The following is a 17,611-nucleotide window of genomic DNA, read 5'->3' as shown; positions in this document are numbered from 1 at the left end:
CAAGATGATCCACAAACATCCACTACTTTAGAAATACTACAGGAAATGCAGTTTTGGACTAGCTTGAGGTGTTACCAAACCAAACTCAGCTCAACACCCAGCAAAGCCAATCTACTGACACTGGGTTGTGGTAAAGGAAAGCCCAGTGTTCGCTGCAGGGTGCCAAGCAAGGAGAATGGACAGCTAGTGCTCAAGAGACCCAAACTCCCGGATGGCTCTTAGGGGAGGGTTTTTAAAGATAACGTGAGAGGTGAGGGTCACAGGGTACGTGATCAACTGCTGGACATTTTTCTGATCAGTTGGTGGTGAGGTAGCGGGGTGATGTTTAGGAATCTGAAATCATCAGCCTTCCAACAAGTTCTGGGGTCTACGTGCTTGTGGTCAGCATGTAATCACCATCCTCCACCTGGTGGGGGTCTTAGTTTCTGCAGAATAAGTAAAAAAAAATGCATCAGATTGTTATCTTTATCCCTTCAGGATGAACTAGGTGTCCTGTGACTCTCTTCTAATTGTTAACTGCTTGAGTCTGCTTTTTGGAACTTGGGGAAGGCCAAACCTGAAGCATGGGACACAGAGGGGCTTGTATGCAGGAAGGCCCCATAGGGTCCTGCTCGGTTTCAAGGGCCTGTCTGTTTTCCTGTTTTGCCTTTCATGGTGGTACAGTGGGATATTTTGCAGAAAAGCTGTCCTTCATGGTGCAATACCAGGAGGTTAGGGAAGGGCTACGGATATTTCTCTATTCTTACAACATCTAAAATACTTCTTAGAGTCTAGAGTTGTTGCAGCCTGGGTCACTCCTATAGAGGTAAGACATTCGGTAAGATTACAAGCCAGTTTGTTAAGCCAGGCTTCTTTTAATTTCAAAGGCTTCATAGGAATCTCCTAGTTCCGGGGGCTTAGGCTTTAATAAAACAGATGTTTTGCCTTTCTATACTATTTATGACTTTGGAGTCATAAAGCTGTTAATGTGTCCACTCAAAAATATTTGAGTATCTTCTAGTACCTACAATGCCAAGCACTGGAAATACACAGTACCTGCCTCGCGATGTGAGATACCAAGTGGGAGGCACAGCACGTCCTTGAGTGTGGAGGAGGGAGTGAACTAAGAAAAGACTTCCAGTAGCATTCGAGCTGGAATGTGAAGGAAAGGTGAAATTCTTCATGTATAAAGGGGGGCAGCAATTCAAGGCAAAAGGAACAGAATGGGGGAAGGCACAGACGCAGGCAGGAAGCGTATTACATGTCCAGAAACAAAACGAAAAACCAAGGAAGGTAAAGATTTGGAGGCCTGGGGCAAGGTAGCTGGAGAACAGGTGGGGAAGGCTTTGTGTAGCCTACAAAGGTTTGAATTGTTTTCAGTAGGCAGTGAGAAGCGGCCTCTGCCGCTTTTTAAGGCCAGGTATGTTCTCATCAGATTTATGTTTTAGAGAGACCTCTTCTCAGCATAGTAATGATTAGAGTCTGTAAACATGGAGGGCATTTGGAGGTTCTGGGAAGAGGAAGACTAATATTTATTGAGGACCTGCAATGTGCCAGATACAGTGCTAGTCTCTTCACATGTTGTCATATTTAGTGTTTATTGCAGGTATATGAGGTAGAAATTATAATCCTCATTTAAGAGACTAGGCTAAATCACTTGTCCAAGATCACTCAGCTAGATAGTAGTGAAGCTGAGCTTTGATTTCATTCTGATTCCAAAGCTGCTATTCCTTTTATACCAAAAGGGATGATGAGGGTCTGAATCATGAGAGTAGCAATGCTAAAGAGGCATCCTCCCTCCGCACAGGAGACTTCTAATTTAGTTGCATCTCATTTGGAAGCTTCTCCATCCACTTCATCATTCTAATTGCTTTAATATGACAAATTGACCAATTGCTAGCAGGTTATTTATAACCACAGTGGAATTAGTTGCTTGGTTCAATCAGGCAACCAAAAAGCAACTGATTTATAATGATTCGATCTATCAAAGTATTCAGAATAGTTGGTGTGCATAGACAACACTTATATTAGTATTAGACAAATATGAGCAATTGAATGGGAAGGGAATAACTGACTCTTCACAAATGATATCTGAACCAAAAGGATTGTAACACTAGCTCGGTCTAAAACCAAGTGGACAAGTCATACTTTTGAGTGGTAAGAGAGGTTCTGAAAAAACCTTCTTTTTGTTTTACTGATTAAGAAACTGAAGCCCAGGAAGCTTAAGGGATTTGTGCAGGCCTCCTGCCAGAAAACGGCAGAGCTGAGGCTTGAACCATCTGCATCGTTCTGACGTCCGGTCCTAGAGAACTTTTCTCAGTGTGCCTGCTGCACTGTGACACTAAGCGAGTCATTTAGCCTTTTGAATCCTCAATTACTTTGCCTACACCATGAGAGTTGTGGGTGTATCAGTTAGTTTTCACTCTATAAGAAACTACCCAGAATTTAGCAGCTTAAAACAGCTATTTTATGTAGCTCCTGATTCTGTAGTGTGTCCTTGTGGCTGTTCGGGTCAGGACTGGCTCAGCAGAGCTTGACCAGACTTTCTCATGCTTCTGAGATCAGCTGGTGGGACTAGGAGGATCTAGTATAGCGTCACTCATAGTTCTAGTGGTTAGCAGACCATCGGTGGGGGATTGTCTACTGGGGGCACCTCCATTCTCCCCAGTAAGGCATTTCATCCTCTAGCAGGCTGGCTCAGGCTTGTACAATTGTTGATCTCACAGTTCCAAGCACAGAAAGAAAAGGCAAGTCCCAGTGAGCACGTTTTTGGGGAAATCTTTGCTGTGTCATGTTTGCTATTCTCCTATTGGCTAAAGCAAATCACATGACATGCTACGCAGCTTCTGAACTAGCTCCCAGTGATTCCCGCCTCCTGATATTCATGTCTATGTGTAATCTCCTCCTGTTCTGTGAGGGCTGGACCTAGTGACTTACTTCTCATGAATAGAATACGGTAAGAATGATGGGCTATCACTTCTGAGATTAGGTTATGAAAGACTTTTTACTTGCTTGTTCTGGTGAAGCAAGCTGCCCTATGGAGAGACCCCGGTGGCAAGGAACTAAGGGTACCCTCCAACGAGCAACCAGTGAGGAACTGAGACCCTCAGCCCAACAGTTCTTTAAGGAAACGAATTCTGCCAACAGTCAGTGAGTAAGCTTGGAAGCAGACCTTTCCTCAGTTGAAACTTCAGGTGCAAATGCAGCTCTGGCCCATACCATTATGGCAGCCACATGAGACACTTTGAAGGAGGGGTCCTGGCTAAGTCATGCCTGGGGTCCTGACCCACAGAAACTGCTGTGTTAATTTGGGAGTGATTTGTTATATAGCAGTAGATAACTAATACACATAACTAACCTCAGAGTCTGTGTGGAAGGGGAATATTCAGGGGTGTGGTTACAGGAAAAGTAATTATAGGAATTATTCACACATATTTATAAACAGCTTATCACAAATGGACTTTTTCCAGCCTTTGGGAGTCTGAGATGGAGTAACTTTCACTACTTCAACAGTGATTTATTCTCTGTGTTACATGTTGGGAACAATATGGTGAACAAGACAGAGACCATGTTCCTGCCCTCAAGGAGCCTGCGCTTTGTAGCAGGGGAGGTTGGGGATGAGTTCAATAATTCCTTCTTTAATTGTTTAAAATTAAGTGATATGAAGGAAGTGTGTATATAACTTAGTTTGGGTTGGTCAGAGAAAACTGGAGAAAATAGCAGATAAACCGAAGAGGTAGGCAAAAGAGAAGGAGGTGGGAAAGAGGAAAATTGCAGACACTGGGAATGGCATTCTTAAAGGGGAGCTGGACAGGTGGTCAGCAACTATAGAACAAGTTCATATTTATGGTCATATTGTACCATGATATGTGATAATAGTATTGTGGATTATGGGTTTTTTTTTAAGTTCATTTAGAGATAGTTGTTAAAATATTTATGGATGAAATTATATGATGCCTGGGAATCCATTTCAAAATAATCCAGTAGCAGGGTAAGTGTCATGAGTGGGCAGAGCTATGAATGAAACAAGATTTTTCCAAGTTACTAATTGTTGAAACCAGGTGGTGGATACATGCGGGTTCATTATACTAGTCTCTCTACTTTTGTATATGTTTCATTTTCCATAATAAACCTTTTAAAACTTGCATCCCAACAACACATCCTGAAGGCTGTGTGTATATGGTTTGAGAGGTCACAGCACATATACCTCCTGCTTCCATTACAGACAATAGTGGTTAATAACATCTTTAGGGCAAGGGAATGGAATGAGTTTTATGTTATAGAAAATGTAAAGTCTTCTCAGCTTCAAATCATATGGCTAACATAAAGAGGGTATTTGGGTAATTTACCTTTCCTCCTGTATCATGTTATTTCTCGTGCTCATTTTTCACTAGTTAAGATGGCATGGTTTCATATATAGTAGAATCTTATAACATGACATGGTTTCATATATAGTAGAATTTTATAACCCCTAGAGTAAAAACCAGTGGAAGGATTCTGTTCAAATATCAGTTACTAAAATACTGAAAGAATTCTGTATCAGAAGACCTTATATAACACAGACAGTATTGGAGTGAGTTTATGGGTTGGAGAAGGAGGAAAATAGGGTAGGAGAGCTGGGAATCCTCTTTTGTTTGAAAAATTCTGGTTTGGCTTGCTACAGCAATAATGGATTATGGATTTCTTTAAGTTTTCTCTTCCTTTTATTCATGTTATTCTGAGGTGGGTCAGGCTGTGAAATTAACAACAGGGATGGATAAATTTTATGAGCCAGGGATGTACTTCCTTAGGACTTTTTTGAGGGGGGAGCAGTATGCCTGGGCTGAAGCTGAAGACATGATGCTTCATGTTTTTAACTGTTTCAATGTTAGGTTATGGGAGGGGGACCATATCTTGAGACTTCAATTCAGACCTTTCTTGAAAATACCTTTGCCACCAAATTGAGTCTCTTCAACTTCTTATAAATGAAGACTTCACTAGAGTCATATATATGCAAGTTACATTTCCCTTCTTAAGCCAAGTTTAAATAAAAGGGATGATTGCTTATGGTAGCAAGGATTTTCAGAGCTTGGAGATGAATTTGGTTATTTGAAAACCATGATGAGTCTCCTTGTCATTGCAAGGCAGGAAAGGAGTAAAGTAACGGAGAAAGTGGACCAGGGTATAAACATGTTCCCCCACAGCATTTGTGCTGAAAGGCTTTGTTGTTGTTCCCTGAACCTTGACAATTGCAGGCATTTTCCTCCGCTCTGAAAAACGTTTGGCAAATAGTAAGAGGAGGTCCCCTCCTTTTCTGTGTTCAAGGCTGGGTTCTGGCCTTGTTGCAGGGAAACACTAATTCCCAGCCAGGCTCCCTGGGAACAAATGGTTTGTTTTCTCTTCACTGAACCCTGCCTGCGGTGGGTTCTCAGCAGCTGAGCCTGGCAAGGAAAATCTATTTGGAGTAACTTGTCCCCAGGAGGGAAGAAGGCAAGCTGATTGGGTAGGAGAGCTGCAGCCACCACCAGGGCACACATGTTGGCCAGGGCAGGCATTAACACACAAAGGCACACAAGGACTCCACGGAAAACAAGAGTCCTGTTTGTGTGTCCACACCCACATGTACCACACACACCCAACTCCACCCATATATACCATGCACACACTCTTGGCATGCCAGTCACATGTACCACACTGCCACACACATACACACATGCTATATAACAACCATGCCCACCACACCCCACGTACACGTGGATACACACACAAACTCAGATACACATACCACACACAGCACATATACCCGGCCACACATAAACACACCACTCACTCCACATTGTTCACATGCATCCATACCACATACACGTAAACACACACCTCAGATCACATAGTCCACAAACGCATCACACATATCACACATGTACCGTGTGCATACTTAACAGTATATTCAACTGTAAACACATACCCACCACACCTACTCCACATAACAAGTATACACACTCACACATCACATACACAGCAAACTACACACACACATTTCACATACCATTCCCGTGCATCACACGAATATTTCACATACACACCCCCCCCCCACAGCACCCAGCTGGGTTACTTTCTACCTTCCCCTACGCCCCCCCTCCCCCCTCAGCAAGGCGGGGCTGCAGCCCAGGCGAGACAGAGACCGCTGGTGGTGGTAACCGCAGGGCCACGCAGATCTGGCTGCCTTGAGCCGAGCTGGGATGTGCGCCCCAGGGGCTGCGCTGGGAGCTGGAGGCAGCCCCAGGAGGACACGCGTGTGTGCACGTTTGCGCGCCCCGGGGCCTGTGTGGCCAGACACTCTGGGGGGCGCGTATGAGGGCCATGTGGGCCGTGTGTGGAGAGAGACTGTGCATGTGAGAAAAATCTCACTCGCAGATGCGCAGGGACCAGCCCACTGGGCGTCCAGGCGGGCGTTTCCTCAGTGTGCACAGCCCTCGTGTGGACATGTGTGTTGGAGGGGACTGTGTGTGGGAAGTGTGCGTGTAAGCTGGCGTGCACGTGAAAACCGAGCCGCCGAGGCGGATGTGTGTTCATAAGGGCCCTCCGTCTATCGGGGTCAGTCTCCGGGGACCGACTGAGTGAGGGCGAGGACACCCACGACCGCGTTTCTCCGCCGGGCGCGTGTGAGGAGGCGGGGCCGGCGGAGGGACGCGTGGCGTCTGCTCGGGCCGGTGCGCGCGTGTGCGCGTGCGTGTGCGCGTGGGGGAGCGGCGCGCGCCGCGGCGGAGGGAGGGAGGCGGTGGCAAGCCCAGCCTCCGGTCGCAGCGCCCGGGGCGGCTCCTCGTCGATCTTGGGACCGCCACGCTCCCGCCGCCACCGCCACCGCCACGCGCTGGCGTGACTCCCGTCCCGCGCCGCGCCCTCCCGCGTCCGCAGCCAGCTCGGCTTCCTGCCCGCCCAGACGCCGCTTGTCCCGAGCTCCCGGTTTCGGCTCCGCGGAGGGAGAGGAAATGAGTGCGGCCGCGGCGCCGGCGCCCGAGCGCGGTTGGAAGAGCGAGAAAGTGGACGAGGCTCAGGCCCTGGCGCGGAGTTGCGCCGCTCGGAGACCCGACTTCCAGCCGTGCGACGGGCTCTCCATCTGTGCCACGCACAGCCATGGCAAGTGCTTCAAGCTGCACTGGTGCTGTCACCTAGGATGGTGTCACTGTAAGTCGAGCCGCGTCTCCCTACCTTCCGCTACGGTCCCGGGGCGTCCGCGGGGCTCTCCGGGGTCGAGGCCGGGACTCTGCGGCCTGGGGGGCTCCAGGCTGGGCCGGGGATTCTCTGCCGCAGGCCGGGGCTGCCCTGGGCTCCGAGCGGCGGGAACTGCCCTCGCGCCAGACGACGGGTTGGCGCTGCCTTGGCAACGAGCTGAAATCCGTGGGGAGCCTAGCTTTAGCCACTTCTACAAAAGGGGATCTACCGTCCCAGGAAAACTGGAATCTATCTTTTTTCTTTTTCAACCGAAACGACCAGGCAGTGTGTTGGGAAATGGTAGACAGCCGTCAGAGTTGACGACAACCGAGGGGAAGCCCTTTTTTCCGGGCTGGTGGTTAAAAGCTAAGCCTCTTTCTTTCTCACTTTGTCTTTCTGGGCTGCTTTTTAAAAGAAAGAGCCCTTGGAAATCGAATTGTAGCCCATTTCTTGTATCCAGATTGAGAAAGCGCTAAAGTGTGAGGGACTCCTTCCAAGAAGTTAATTTTAACAGTTTGGAAGGGTGAACTCCTTAAATACCCAGCTGCAGCATATAGAACCAATGTATGAGACTTTTAAAATTACAAAATAAAATGAAAGAAGGTAAGCTTAAATAATTTTAAACCAATTTATGGAACTAAATAGTCTAGACCTTTTCTCTATGTTTATCCTGCCTGTGATTTTTAAAAAATGGATATAACTTTAGCCATTTAATTAGAATTTCACGATTTGGCTAGTTAATGGTATTTGGCCTCCTGTATCTGATGAATTCTTTCTTTTTAGAAATATATCCTAAACTTAGTTTCCACATAACCTTATAATAGAGGGTTTTGGAATGCTTATTTAGGACACAAATTCTCAAAGTGATCTTAAATTAAAATTATTTTTTCCTTGTTGGTTACAAAAAATGGCTCCCAACAAGACATGCAGTGCTTAACAGATCCTTATTTACATTAATTGAGCATAATAGGATATTTTAAATTGAATTTATGACTTCAGGAATAGAGACTTCTTACCTTTTCTTTACAAATACAAGGCGCATCGGACAGTATTGATTTTTTGCATTCTGTGTGCTGATGGATCAGTTTCTTCCTATATCTCATTATTCGTATTGCTTTCAAATCCATTCCCGATTATATGGCATTGCTTCAGTAGGGGACAGAGTACAAAGTTAGAAGGAACAACTATGGGAAACCTGTGATACTGAAATACACAAGTAGGGTGAATTTGGTGAGAGTCCATTGCCTGGGGAAGTATAGAAAGAATTGTAGCATAGAAGGTGAGGAATGATGATCCAGTTCAGTGTCTGTCTTATTTCAGCAGTCTCCTCTCTAAGTACACCATTACTGATGGGAACTTTGCAGTCTTCTCAGGCAGCTTCTTCCTTCATTAGACAGCTTTGACTCTTGAAATGCTCTTCCTTATATGGAGCTGAAATCAGTGACTTTAGAACTTCTTTCCACTGGTCCTATTTCTACCTTATGAAATCATATAGAACGATCTAATCCTTTTTTAGATCATGGCAGTTTTAACTCTTCACATATACGGTTGAATTTCTCACAGGCATAGATTATCTTCTTCCTGTATTCTCAGGCACTGTCACAATGTCTGGCTTGAAGTAGGTTTGAAATTTATGTTCATTGAATGACTGAATGAAAGTAGCCATCATTTTTTTCTCAAGACATTGTTTTGTTCTATTTATAAATCTGTATTTCCTTCTGCCTTTCCTTTTATGGTATTCAGGCTCCTAAGCCTCCTGGTTCTTTTCTGAACACGTACCAATATGGTTTTGATCCTTTGAAGTTGGTGACCCCCAGGAGGGTGCATAATATCTGAGTTGTCTGATCTGTCTAGAGTTAAGGAGGACTGCTGTCTCCCATGTTGATACACAACTACTGCTGCAGCTAGCATCACATTAGTTTTTCTGATTTCCACATCATATTGAGCTTGTTGCTGACAGATTGAACTAAGCATGCTGTCAACTAAAGCCATTAAGCCTCTTTTTTGCTTGTGTGTTTGTTTTACATATGTGGCATAGGTTACAGTGCTTGCCCATCTCACAGTTAAATATTTGGACATGGGGACTGATTGATCCCTTAGATCTGTTTCCCTATTTCCTTATTGATAAAATTGGGAACAGGAGAAGGCTATAGATCGAGTCCTAAACTGCTCTTCAGGTTGATAGCAATTCATTAATGAGCATTTGTTGTTATGGTCATTAAATATATATCTCACTACCTAACTGTACTGTTATCCATCTTATGTTTATCTTATACATACGAGTATAGTAGAACCTGGTTGAATATTTTGTTGAAATTCTGCTAACATACTATTTTTACATCTTTTTGATGTGTGATCTATCTATAAACATACTCTCTTTAAAAAGAAAGAAAAGAAATTAATTAGTCTAGTATAACTCAGGTTGGTTCCACAAATGCTTACTGCTTTCTTTTCTAAGTGATTAGAAGCTACTTTTCAAATAAATAATCTGAATGTAGAAAAGGATTGGCATTGAGTATACTGGACTGTTGTTGGCAGTTCTTTCTTGCATTCTTTTTTTAAAATCAGACCTACATTTATTTTCTTTTTTCCAGTCTTTGGCAGCCCTCTGGTCTCCATGCTTCCTCAGCTGGCAGTGGTTCAGTGACCACATCCAAGTGGAGCTTCAGTTCACTTAGAGCAGCAAGGTGCTCTATTACAGCCTCTCACCTATACTGCACATCAATTCTTTTTACTTTTTTAAGCCCAAATATCATTTTTATTGAACAGAGGCAGAGTTAACGTATTTGAGAAATTCTACTTCTGGAGTATTCATGAACATGTCAGTCCTAAGTAGAATTCCTTTAATTTTGTTGAACGTGTATTGAGCACTTCTCTTTATGAGACACTATTATGGAGATTAGGACTACAAATACGAATACAGCTGGGTCATGCCCCATAAGCAGAGTGTAAGGGCGTAATTAATGCTGTATTTATTTTTGTATTCCTTTAAAATCACAAATGATATGGGTGAGAAAACTATCAGCTTGTTCACCAAATCAAAATGCTAAAATAGGAGGACTATCTTCAGATGCTTGAGAGAGGACATTCAGAACAAATAAAATAAGTTCAACTTTATATGGTTGATGTTAAACTTGTGAAATTTATAACCTTATAAAGTAGAAAAGACTGCAAATAGATACCTGTTCATAAAAGACATGTAATATATGTGTATATTGGCAGATGCAGTGCTTGATGTAAAGGAAATAATTAGTATATTTGGGTAATAACTGATTTTGAGGACTTTGGGAGGAAAACTATATATGTTCTGTTGGTGTCTTTGTCAAAGATAGATTATTGGGCTGAATAAACTATGACCCTGAATCTGTGACTTAATTTTTTTTCCTAATAAGGAGTGATATTGGGTTGAATTAATGAATAAAGGATTTCAGGAGGACTTTTGAGAGTAAAAAAGACATGGCTTGGCTAGGGAAGAGGGATGGGAAAGAATAAATTGTATGCAGATAGTGTAAAGTAGATTTTTTTGTGGCTGAAATAGGATATTTAGAAGGAGCAAGCAATTTGGTTGTTGAGATGTTAGGGAGGGATGAGCAAGAAAGGTGGGGAAGTTTCAGTTGACAGAGACTTTGACATTGTAGTGATAACATGGGTAGTAAGGGAATGAAATCAGCAAGGGAGATTATTTTGGTATTAGTGTAAAAATAGGTTGAAATTCATGCAGCAATATCCATATAATGGAAATTGAAATAGATTAGATTTGGAGGGGAGGAAGAGGAAGGTTATAAAGGATAACTTGTAGAATTCTGCCTTACGAAGCCTGGGTGGATGGTGATGCCATTCATTCACTAACAACAACAAAATACTGGAGAAGAACTAGGTTTGGTCGATCATGGATCATGAATCCACAAAGACCATGAATCTAGTTTTGAATCTGTTGAGTTTAAACTGCCTTGTCATTGCATGGTGATGTCAGTAGGCAGTTGGATATAGGGGATCTAGAACTTGGAGAAGGCTACACTAGGGACAATAAAGAAGTCATTTCTTACTCATAGATTGCAGTTATAGCCATGATAAAGCATGAGATTGCCAAGGGAGACACTATAGTGTGAGAAATGGAGAAAACCATTAGGCTTTCCCTTTAGAATGCTAACATTTACAGTCTGGTTACAGGAGGATGAGCTGGCAGTAGAGTCTAAGAAGAAATGTACAGAGAAGAAAAATCTGGAAAGTATGGTATTGCAGAAGCCGAGGGAAATGAATGTTTTAAGAAAGTATGAAGATGAAATCAGTATTTAGCAGGTTGTTTCTTAGATATTGATGAAATCTAGCAATAGTGATTTTCTTTATTACTGAAGAAGAGGGTGAAAGATTTAGTCTTGCAGTGACTTTGGGAATATACTTAATTGCAGCATTAGTCAAAGCTATTTGAGACAATGAATTCTTCAAGGTAGAAAGAGAAGAATAGAATGCCAGGAGCTGAGAATTAGGACACAGAGATAATAGTCAATATTTATTGAGTGATTACTTTGTGCCAGAGTAAGCTTATTATGCTAAGCACTGAGTAGCCAATTACATCATTATGTCCATTCTGTAGTCAGGAAAAAGTCTTAAAGAAGTTGAGTAACTTTTCCGTGGGCACATGATTAGTAATGAGTAGAGCCTGGATTTGGATCCGGGTCTGTCCTGATTCTAGGACCTGGACTCTTAACCACCATAGGTACTATAGAGCAATTTAAAGTTAATGAGCAAAATCAAGAGTTTTGTTTTTTTTGGACCTGGTAAAGCCAGTGATGGGGAAAATTTTTAAGAAATAGGTAGCAAATTGTTATCAGTTGCCCTAGTGAAATGCAGAAGAATGGGGACTGTAAAGAGGTCGCTGGATGTATTCCAAGTTAAGAGTTACCAAAGAGAAAGTGATTAGAAATGTCGGAGGTGGGTGGGGGTGGAGAGTGTGCATTGTATGATGTAGGTAACACCAACGGAACTCAGCTTTATTGGCTTAATAAAATCATGTTCAGTTTTCTGCAGAAGACATCTTAAAAGATGTCTCTTTCAGGTTAAAAGCAGGAAGAGTGGGACTTGATGTAATCTAATAGGTAATACTAACATATCTAAGGAAAGACTGTTACAGCAGAAGGTGGATGGGTGGCATGGAGTTAGAGAAAAATGGGAGTTGGAAAGGCAGAATATGGAAGTGTTTTTTCAGGACTGTTCAGAGAAGGTGGTATATTGCCTAGAAGTTTAAATGTCTGATCCCTGTGACTGGTCTATCCCAGCAAATGTTTGGTTACGATTTGGATTCCTATTTATAGATTTCCTATAGGGAGAGGAGTTGATTAGAGGATATAACTGTCAAGACATATACTAGTTAGTGTATTTGCATTGTGGTTTTTGCATTATTCAATTTGTTCTATTTTCCTGCTTCTACATAACCCTGAAAATCAAGTTCTGACTTCCCCAGGGTAATGCCAGCTAGTTTTCCTAAGGGACACCTCAGTCATATCAATAGCAGTAGCCACAGAAAATACATTTAGGATATATGACAGTGAAAACTAGCAAAAACAGCAGTCATAGTTTGGTTAGATGGAGGAGTCAGCTGAAGCTTTTTTGAAGCATGAGGGTTCTTACAGCGTCTGGTCGTTGAAGGAAGAGGATACAGGTGGTAAGAGTGCAAAGGTGAAATCAAGTTCTGAGTGAGTTTCCTCACAGCTTTTCCAGAGGTAGAGAAAGCTGATAGGTGTTTTCCATCCAAGTGGTGCTTCAATCATGGACATACATCAACTTCAGGGTAACAGATAACACACCTGTTGCTTATATGCAGGCACAGTTGTAGTCTTTCTGCATATGTTAGCTCATTCACACCTCACCACAACCTTGTGAGGTAGGTACTACTATTACCCTCATTTTTCACGTTAGGAAACTTGCCGGAGGTCACACATAGTAGCCCTGGCCACGTGTGATCCGTGTTCATCAGAATCTCACCAACTGGCTGGCAATCAGGGCTCTGGGTTTCTTGGTTCCGCTCAGGGTATAGTGAGGATGATTTTAGTTATTTTAAATTCTTTTTGGAACAAGGAGGATTTAAATAAATAAATAAAATGGGAATGCTTTCAGATTTTAAGGGAAGGGCAGTTATATACAATATGAATGTTTTTGAGTGGTTGCAAACTCTGTAAAACTATGCTTTTAAAAAACATTTAATAACATCTTTGTATAATACACAGCTTCCGTCATGTTGTATCCTCACCTGATCCCTAACTGATGCAGTCCCTCTTTCAGTTAGTTTACATAGCATTATTTATTACTGGCTTCTGAGCCTGTTGAACTTAGGGTTTTGAACCAAACAGCTTTTGAGGGCCTTGCTATGATAATTTCCCACATTACAACACCCTCACTTTATTTAAGTTTGTTCTCACACATTGTGGAATCTCATTAATTTACAAGAGAGAATATTTTCAGAGAAATTAAGTTATTAATTACAAACAAATACAGGAACATATGTTTAACAACTAAAAGTTGTCTAGTAGAAAATGTGTTTTCTTGATAAATAAGGATTGGTTTGTATATCCAATGTGGAAGGCAGAGTGTAGTCATAGGAAGGACAAGGGCTGTGGAGTCAGACCCACCTGGGCTGAATCCTGGTTCTTCTGTTCACTGGCCGTGTGACTTTGGATAGGTTACTCAGGCTCTCTCAGCTTCAGTGTTCTCTTCTGAAAAATAGGAATAAAAATCCTACTTCACAGGATTGTTGGGAAGATTAAATGACATAAGCAAAGTACTTATTGCAGGTGTTCAGCATCAAGCCCTCCTCAGAACAAACTGTGGAAGTACTGAGTAGTGTCATCATCCCTGAGGGCAGGCTCTGGAATTGGACTTTGTGTTTGAATCCTGGCTCTGCCCACTACTAATGTGGTTTTGGGGAAGTTACTTAATTTCTGTCTTTCAGTTTCATCATTTTTAACTGGCCGCATAGTGTGATGATTGTCACAATCCCCAACTCCAACTGTTTCCCCTTCTGCGAATGTCCTGATTATTCTGGAATTCACTTTGTAACTATACTGATTTGTTCAATTAAATACAACAAAGATGATAAAGATACTCATTTTTAATATCATGACATTTAGAAATTGTTGAGTTTTTCAGTTGCCCTCATTGTCGAAAGGTCTGTTTTATAATAGTAACTTTGTGATGATTATCTACTTTTTATCATGGAATTTTGTATTCTTCCCACTCCCCTACTCCATCCTATTTTCCACCATTATTAAGCAATGGATAGTTCTGGTTAATCAGATATACCAATTAATAGATAACTGTCATATTATGTCAAACATGGATTTCAGAGGATCAGGCTGTTATAAAACGGTTAATGTGAAGGTGCACATATTTAGCTTTAATTATCCAAAAGTCTTGTCACGATCCTGTAGTGATATTTAGCTATCATTTGGAATACTGATTTTGCTTAGAAAAATGGAAACAGTGCTAGTTAGTAGAGAAGTCCTGGCTGCTAGAATGGCAGACAAAGTAGACTGAATTGTAGTTTTTGCAAATTAATTTTCTCAACTTCACAGGATTTTTACTTTGTGTTTCTCCTGTTCTTATTGTTAGTTTGTTCTTGAATATCCAGATATTTAGCAATATTCTATAAGCCCGCTGCCCAGAACGTGCAATATCTAGAGCGCCAACAATGTATAATAGATCCCTCCGGCTGTGCCTGCACAATGCCCTGAAGCAGTCTGTTCAGGACAGTCTTTTCCCTCCCTGCTGCTTATTTGTCCATTTAAAACTAGATTCTTGGTGTAATATAGAATGTGTTTCTTCCTCTATCTCATTTTAACAGACCTTTAGTGGAATAAAAACACTAAGAGTGTAATAATTTGGTATAATTGTGGAATTTTCTATTAGGCTCATTTGCTTTATCTTTCTGTCTACACACACACACACACGTGCACACACACATGTACTTTTCTCCTAAACCATTTAAAAACGCATGATGACATTTCATCCAAATATTTCAGCATACCTCTCGAGAATGAGGACATTTTCCTTTATAACCGTAATACTAATCACGCCTAAGATAATAACACTTATTCAGCAGTGCCATATAATGTACAGTTTCCTTAATTGTCAAAAGACTTTTTGAGTTGACTTTTTTTTCAATTCAGGATCCAATCAAGATTCACACATCACATGGATATTTTAATGTGAGATGGTGGTGATAGTTTCACGGGTGTGTACATATCTCCGAACTTACCACATTTAATACATTAAATCTGTACAGCTTTTTTCTATGTTGATCATACCTCAGTGAAGTGGTTTAACAAGTGAAATAAATGAGTAGGAAAAAAGATTCATACATCACATTTCATTATTGTATCAGTTTAGTCTTCTTTAATCATTCTAGAATAATCACATTTTTTTTAGATGATACTGAAATTTTTCAAGAGTCCGGATTAACTGCCTCTGGCATCCCCCATATTTTGAATTTGCCTAATTAGATTTAGGTTAAATATTTTTGTCTAGTTATTACCTAGGTGATACTATATCCTGCTTATAGCCTCGTGATGAGGAGATAGGTGAGTTTGTTCCACTGGCGCTAGTGCTCAGGTGATAACTGCCAGGTCTGTCCATTATAAAAATATTGTTTCCCCTTTGTTATTTATCTTTTTAAAATTATTTTTATCACTTTTTAAGAATAAGTAATCTGTGGAGTGATATTTTGACACTGAGTGAACATCCTATCCCCCAGCAAACTTTAACCCAATGATTTTAGTATTTACTGAAGATTCTTGTGTGAATCACTTATTCATTGGTAGTTGCAAAATGGTGATTTTCTGTCATTCCAACCATTTGGTGGCATTCTTATTAAAGATGGGTTTGTCTTCTCTATATCCTTATTTTTTAGGTGTTACCAGACAACTTGATTCTTTTTAATTTGTTAAAATCAAGTATCATTTTTTGGATGCCCAAATTATCTTAAATTTGGCCAACGAGAGCCCCTTCAAACTGGCTCCTGTGACCTTTTGCAATGTCACTACCATTTTTTGAGCACTGCACTGCTTTTCTGAACAACAGGATGTTCTAGGCTTACCTAGTAACTTCCTCACCCCAGAACAGAAATCAGTTATTTTCCCAAGTAGCCTAGATTCCTTTTAGTGAAGAATGATATGGAAACCATTATCTGGGCTTTTAGTGTGCTTATTTTTACTGGGATGTTACTGCATGTTACTTTCAGTGGACAGATCTAGGTTGTATGTGTATGTGTGTGTATCTCCATCTGTCCATCCATGTCCGTCCGCATGTCCTTCACCTTTCCCCATTCCATATTTGTACCTCCCTTCTCTATGAGTCAAAGCCCTGGTTTCCAGTATATCATAATATTTACTCATTTCTTCTATCCTCAGCTACACACAGGATAGTTTAGCAATTATTATATTAGTACCACTAACAAGAAGAAATTGATGGCTGAAGTTCAGATTCTTTATTTGTTTTGATTTTTAGAATATATCCTGGCTTCTTGCATTACTTTTTTTTTTCTGTGTGGGTATGTTGTCAGGTTCATTTATTTCTGATTCGAATCAATTTCTGGATATTTTTTCACCCTTTTTAAATTAAACTTTTTATATTGAGATAATTTGTAGATTCACATGCAGTTGTGAGAGACAATGCAGAGATCTCACGTGTTCTGTGCCCAGTTTCCCAGTGGTAGCATCATGCAGAACTGTAGTATGATATCACAGCCAGGGAACTGACATTGATACAGAGAAATTCAGGAACATTTGCATCATTGCAAGGATACCTCATGTTGCCCTTTTATAACCACACTCACTTTCCCTCTGGCCCCAACCCCTCATTAATCCCTGGCCATCACTAATCTATACTCTATTTCTGTGATTTTCTCGTTTCTAGATGTTATGTAAATGGATCATACAATATATAACCTTTGGGGATTGGCTTTTTTCACTCAGCGTAACTCTCTGGAGATTAATCCAGGTTGTTGGGTGTATTAATAGCTCATTCCTTTTTATTGCTGAGTAGTGTTCCATGGTATACATGTGACACAGTTGATCTGTTCACCCACTGAAGGACATCTGGGTTGTTTCCAGTTTTTAGTTAGTATAAATAAGCCTGCTGTAAACATTTGTGTATGGTTTTCTGTGTGAACAAAAGCCTACATTTCTCTGGGACAAGTGCCCAGAAGTGCAGTTGCTGCGTCATGTGGTAGTCGCACATTTAGTTTTTAAAAGAAACTGCCAAACTCTCTTCCGTGGTTACTGTACCATTTTACATTCCTGCCAGCAATGTATGAGTGATTCTGTTTCTTCACCACATTCCTGTCATTACTGGGGTGTTGCTATTTTAATTTTAGTCATTCTGATAGATGTATACTGATAATTTATTTTGATTTTAATTTGCATTTACCTAATGTCTGACATTTGTGTGC

At 41.3% G+C, this 17,611-nt stretch overlaps 1 protein-coding gene across 3 annotated transcripts in view; it reads left to right on the top strand.

Moving 5' to 3' along the window:
* Positions 1-6,710: 6,710 nt before the first annotated feature.
* C1H3orf70 (chromosome 1 C3orf70 homolog) overlaps positions 6,711-17,611 on the top strand; it is a 62,792-nt gene continuing 51,891 nt past the window's right edge. For all 3 annotated transcript variants that reach the window (XR_012073242.1, XM_015236640.2, XM_015236639.3), the window contains exon 1: positions 6,711-7,143. Coding sequence is in view for 2 of the 3 variants with exons in the window: in XM_015236640.2 (XP_015092126.1) it covers positions 6,948-7,143 (196 nt within the window). In the remaining variant the exon portion in view is untranslated. The remainder of the gene's footprint in view (positions 7,144-17,611) is intronic.

Source organism: Vicugna pacos, chromosome 1 (genome assembly GCF_048564905.1).
Source record: "Vicugna pacos chromosome 1, VicPac4, whole genome shotgun sequence".
NCBI classification, from domain to species: Eukaryota; Metazoa; Chordata; class Mammalia; order Artiodactyla; family Camelidae; genus Vicugna; species Vicugna pacos.
This window is presented reverse-complemented; position numbering and strand designations above follow the sequence as displayed.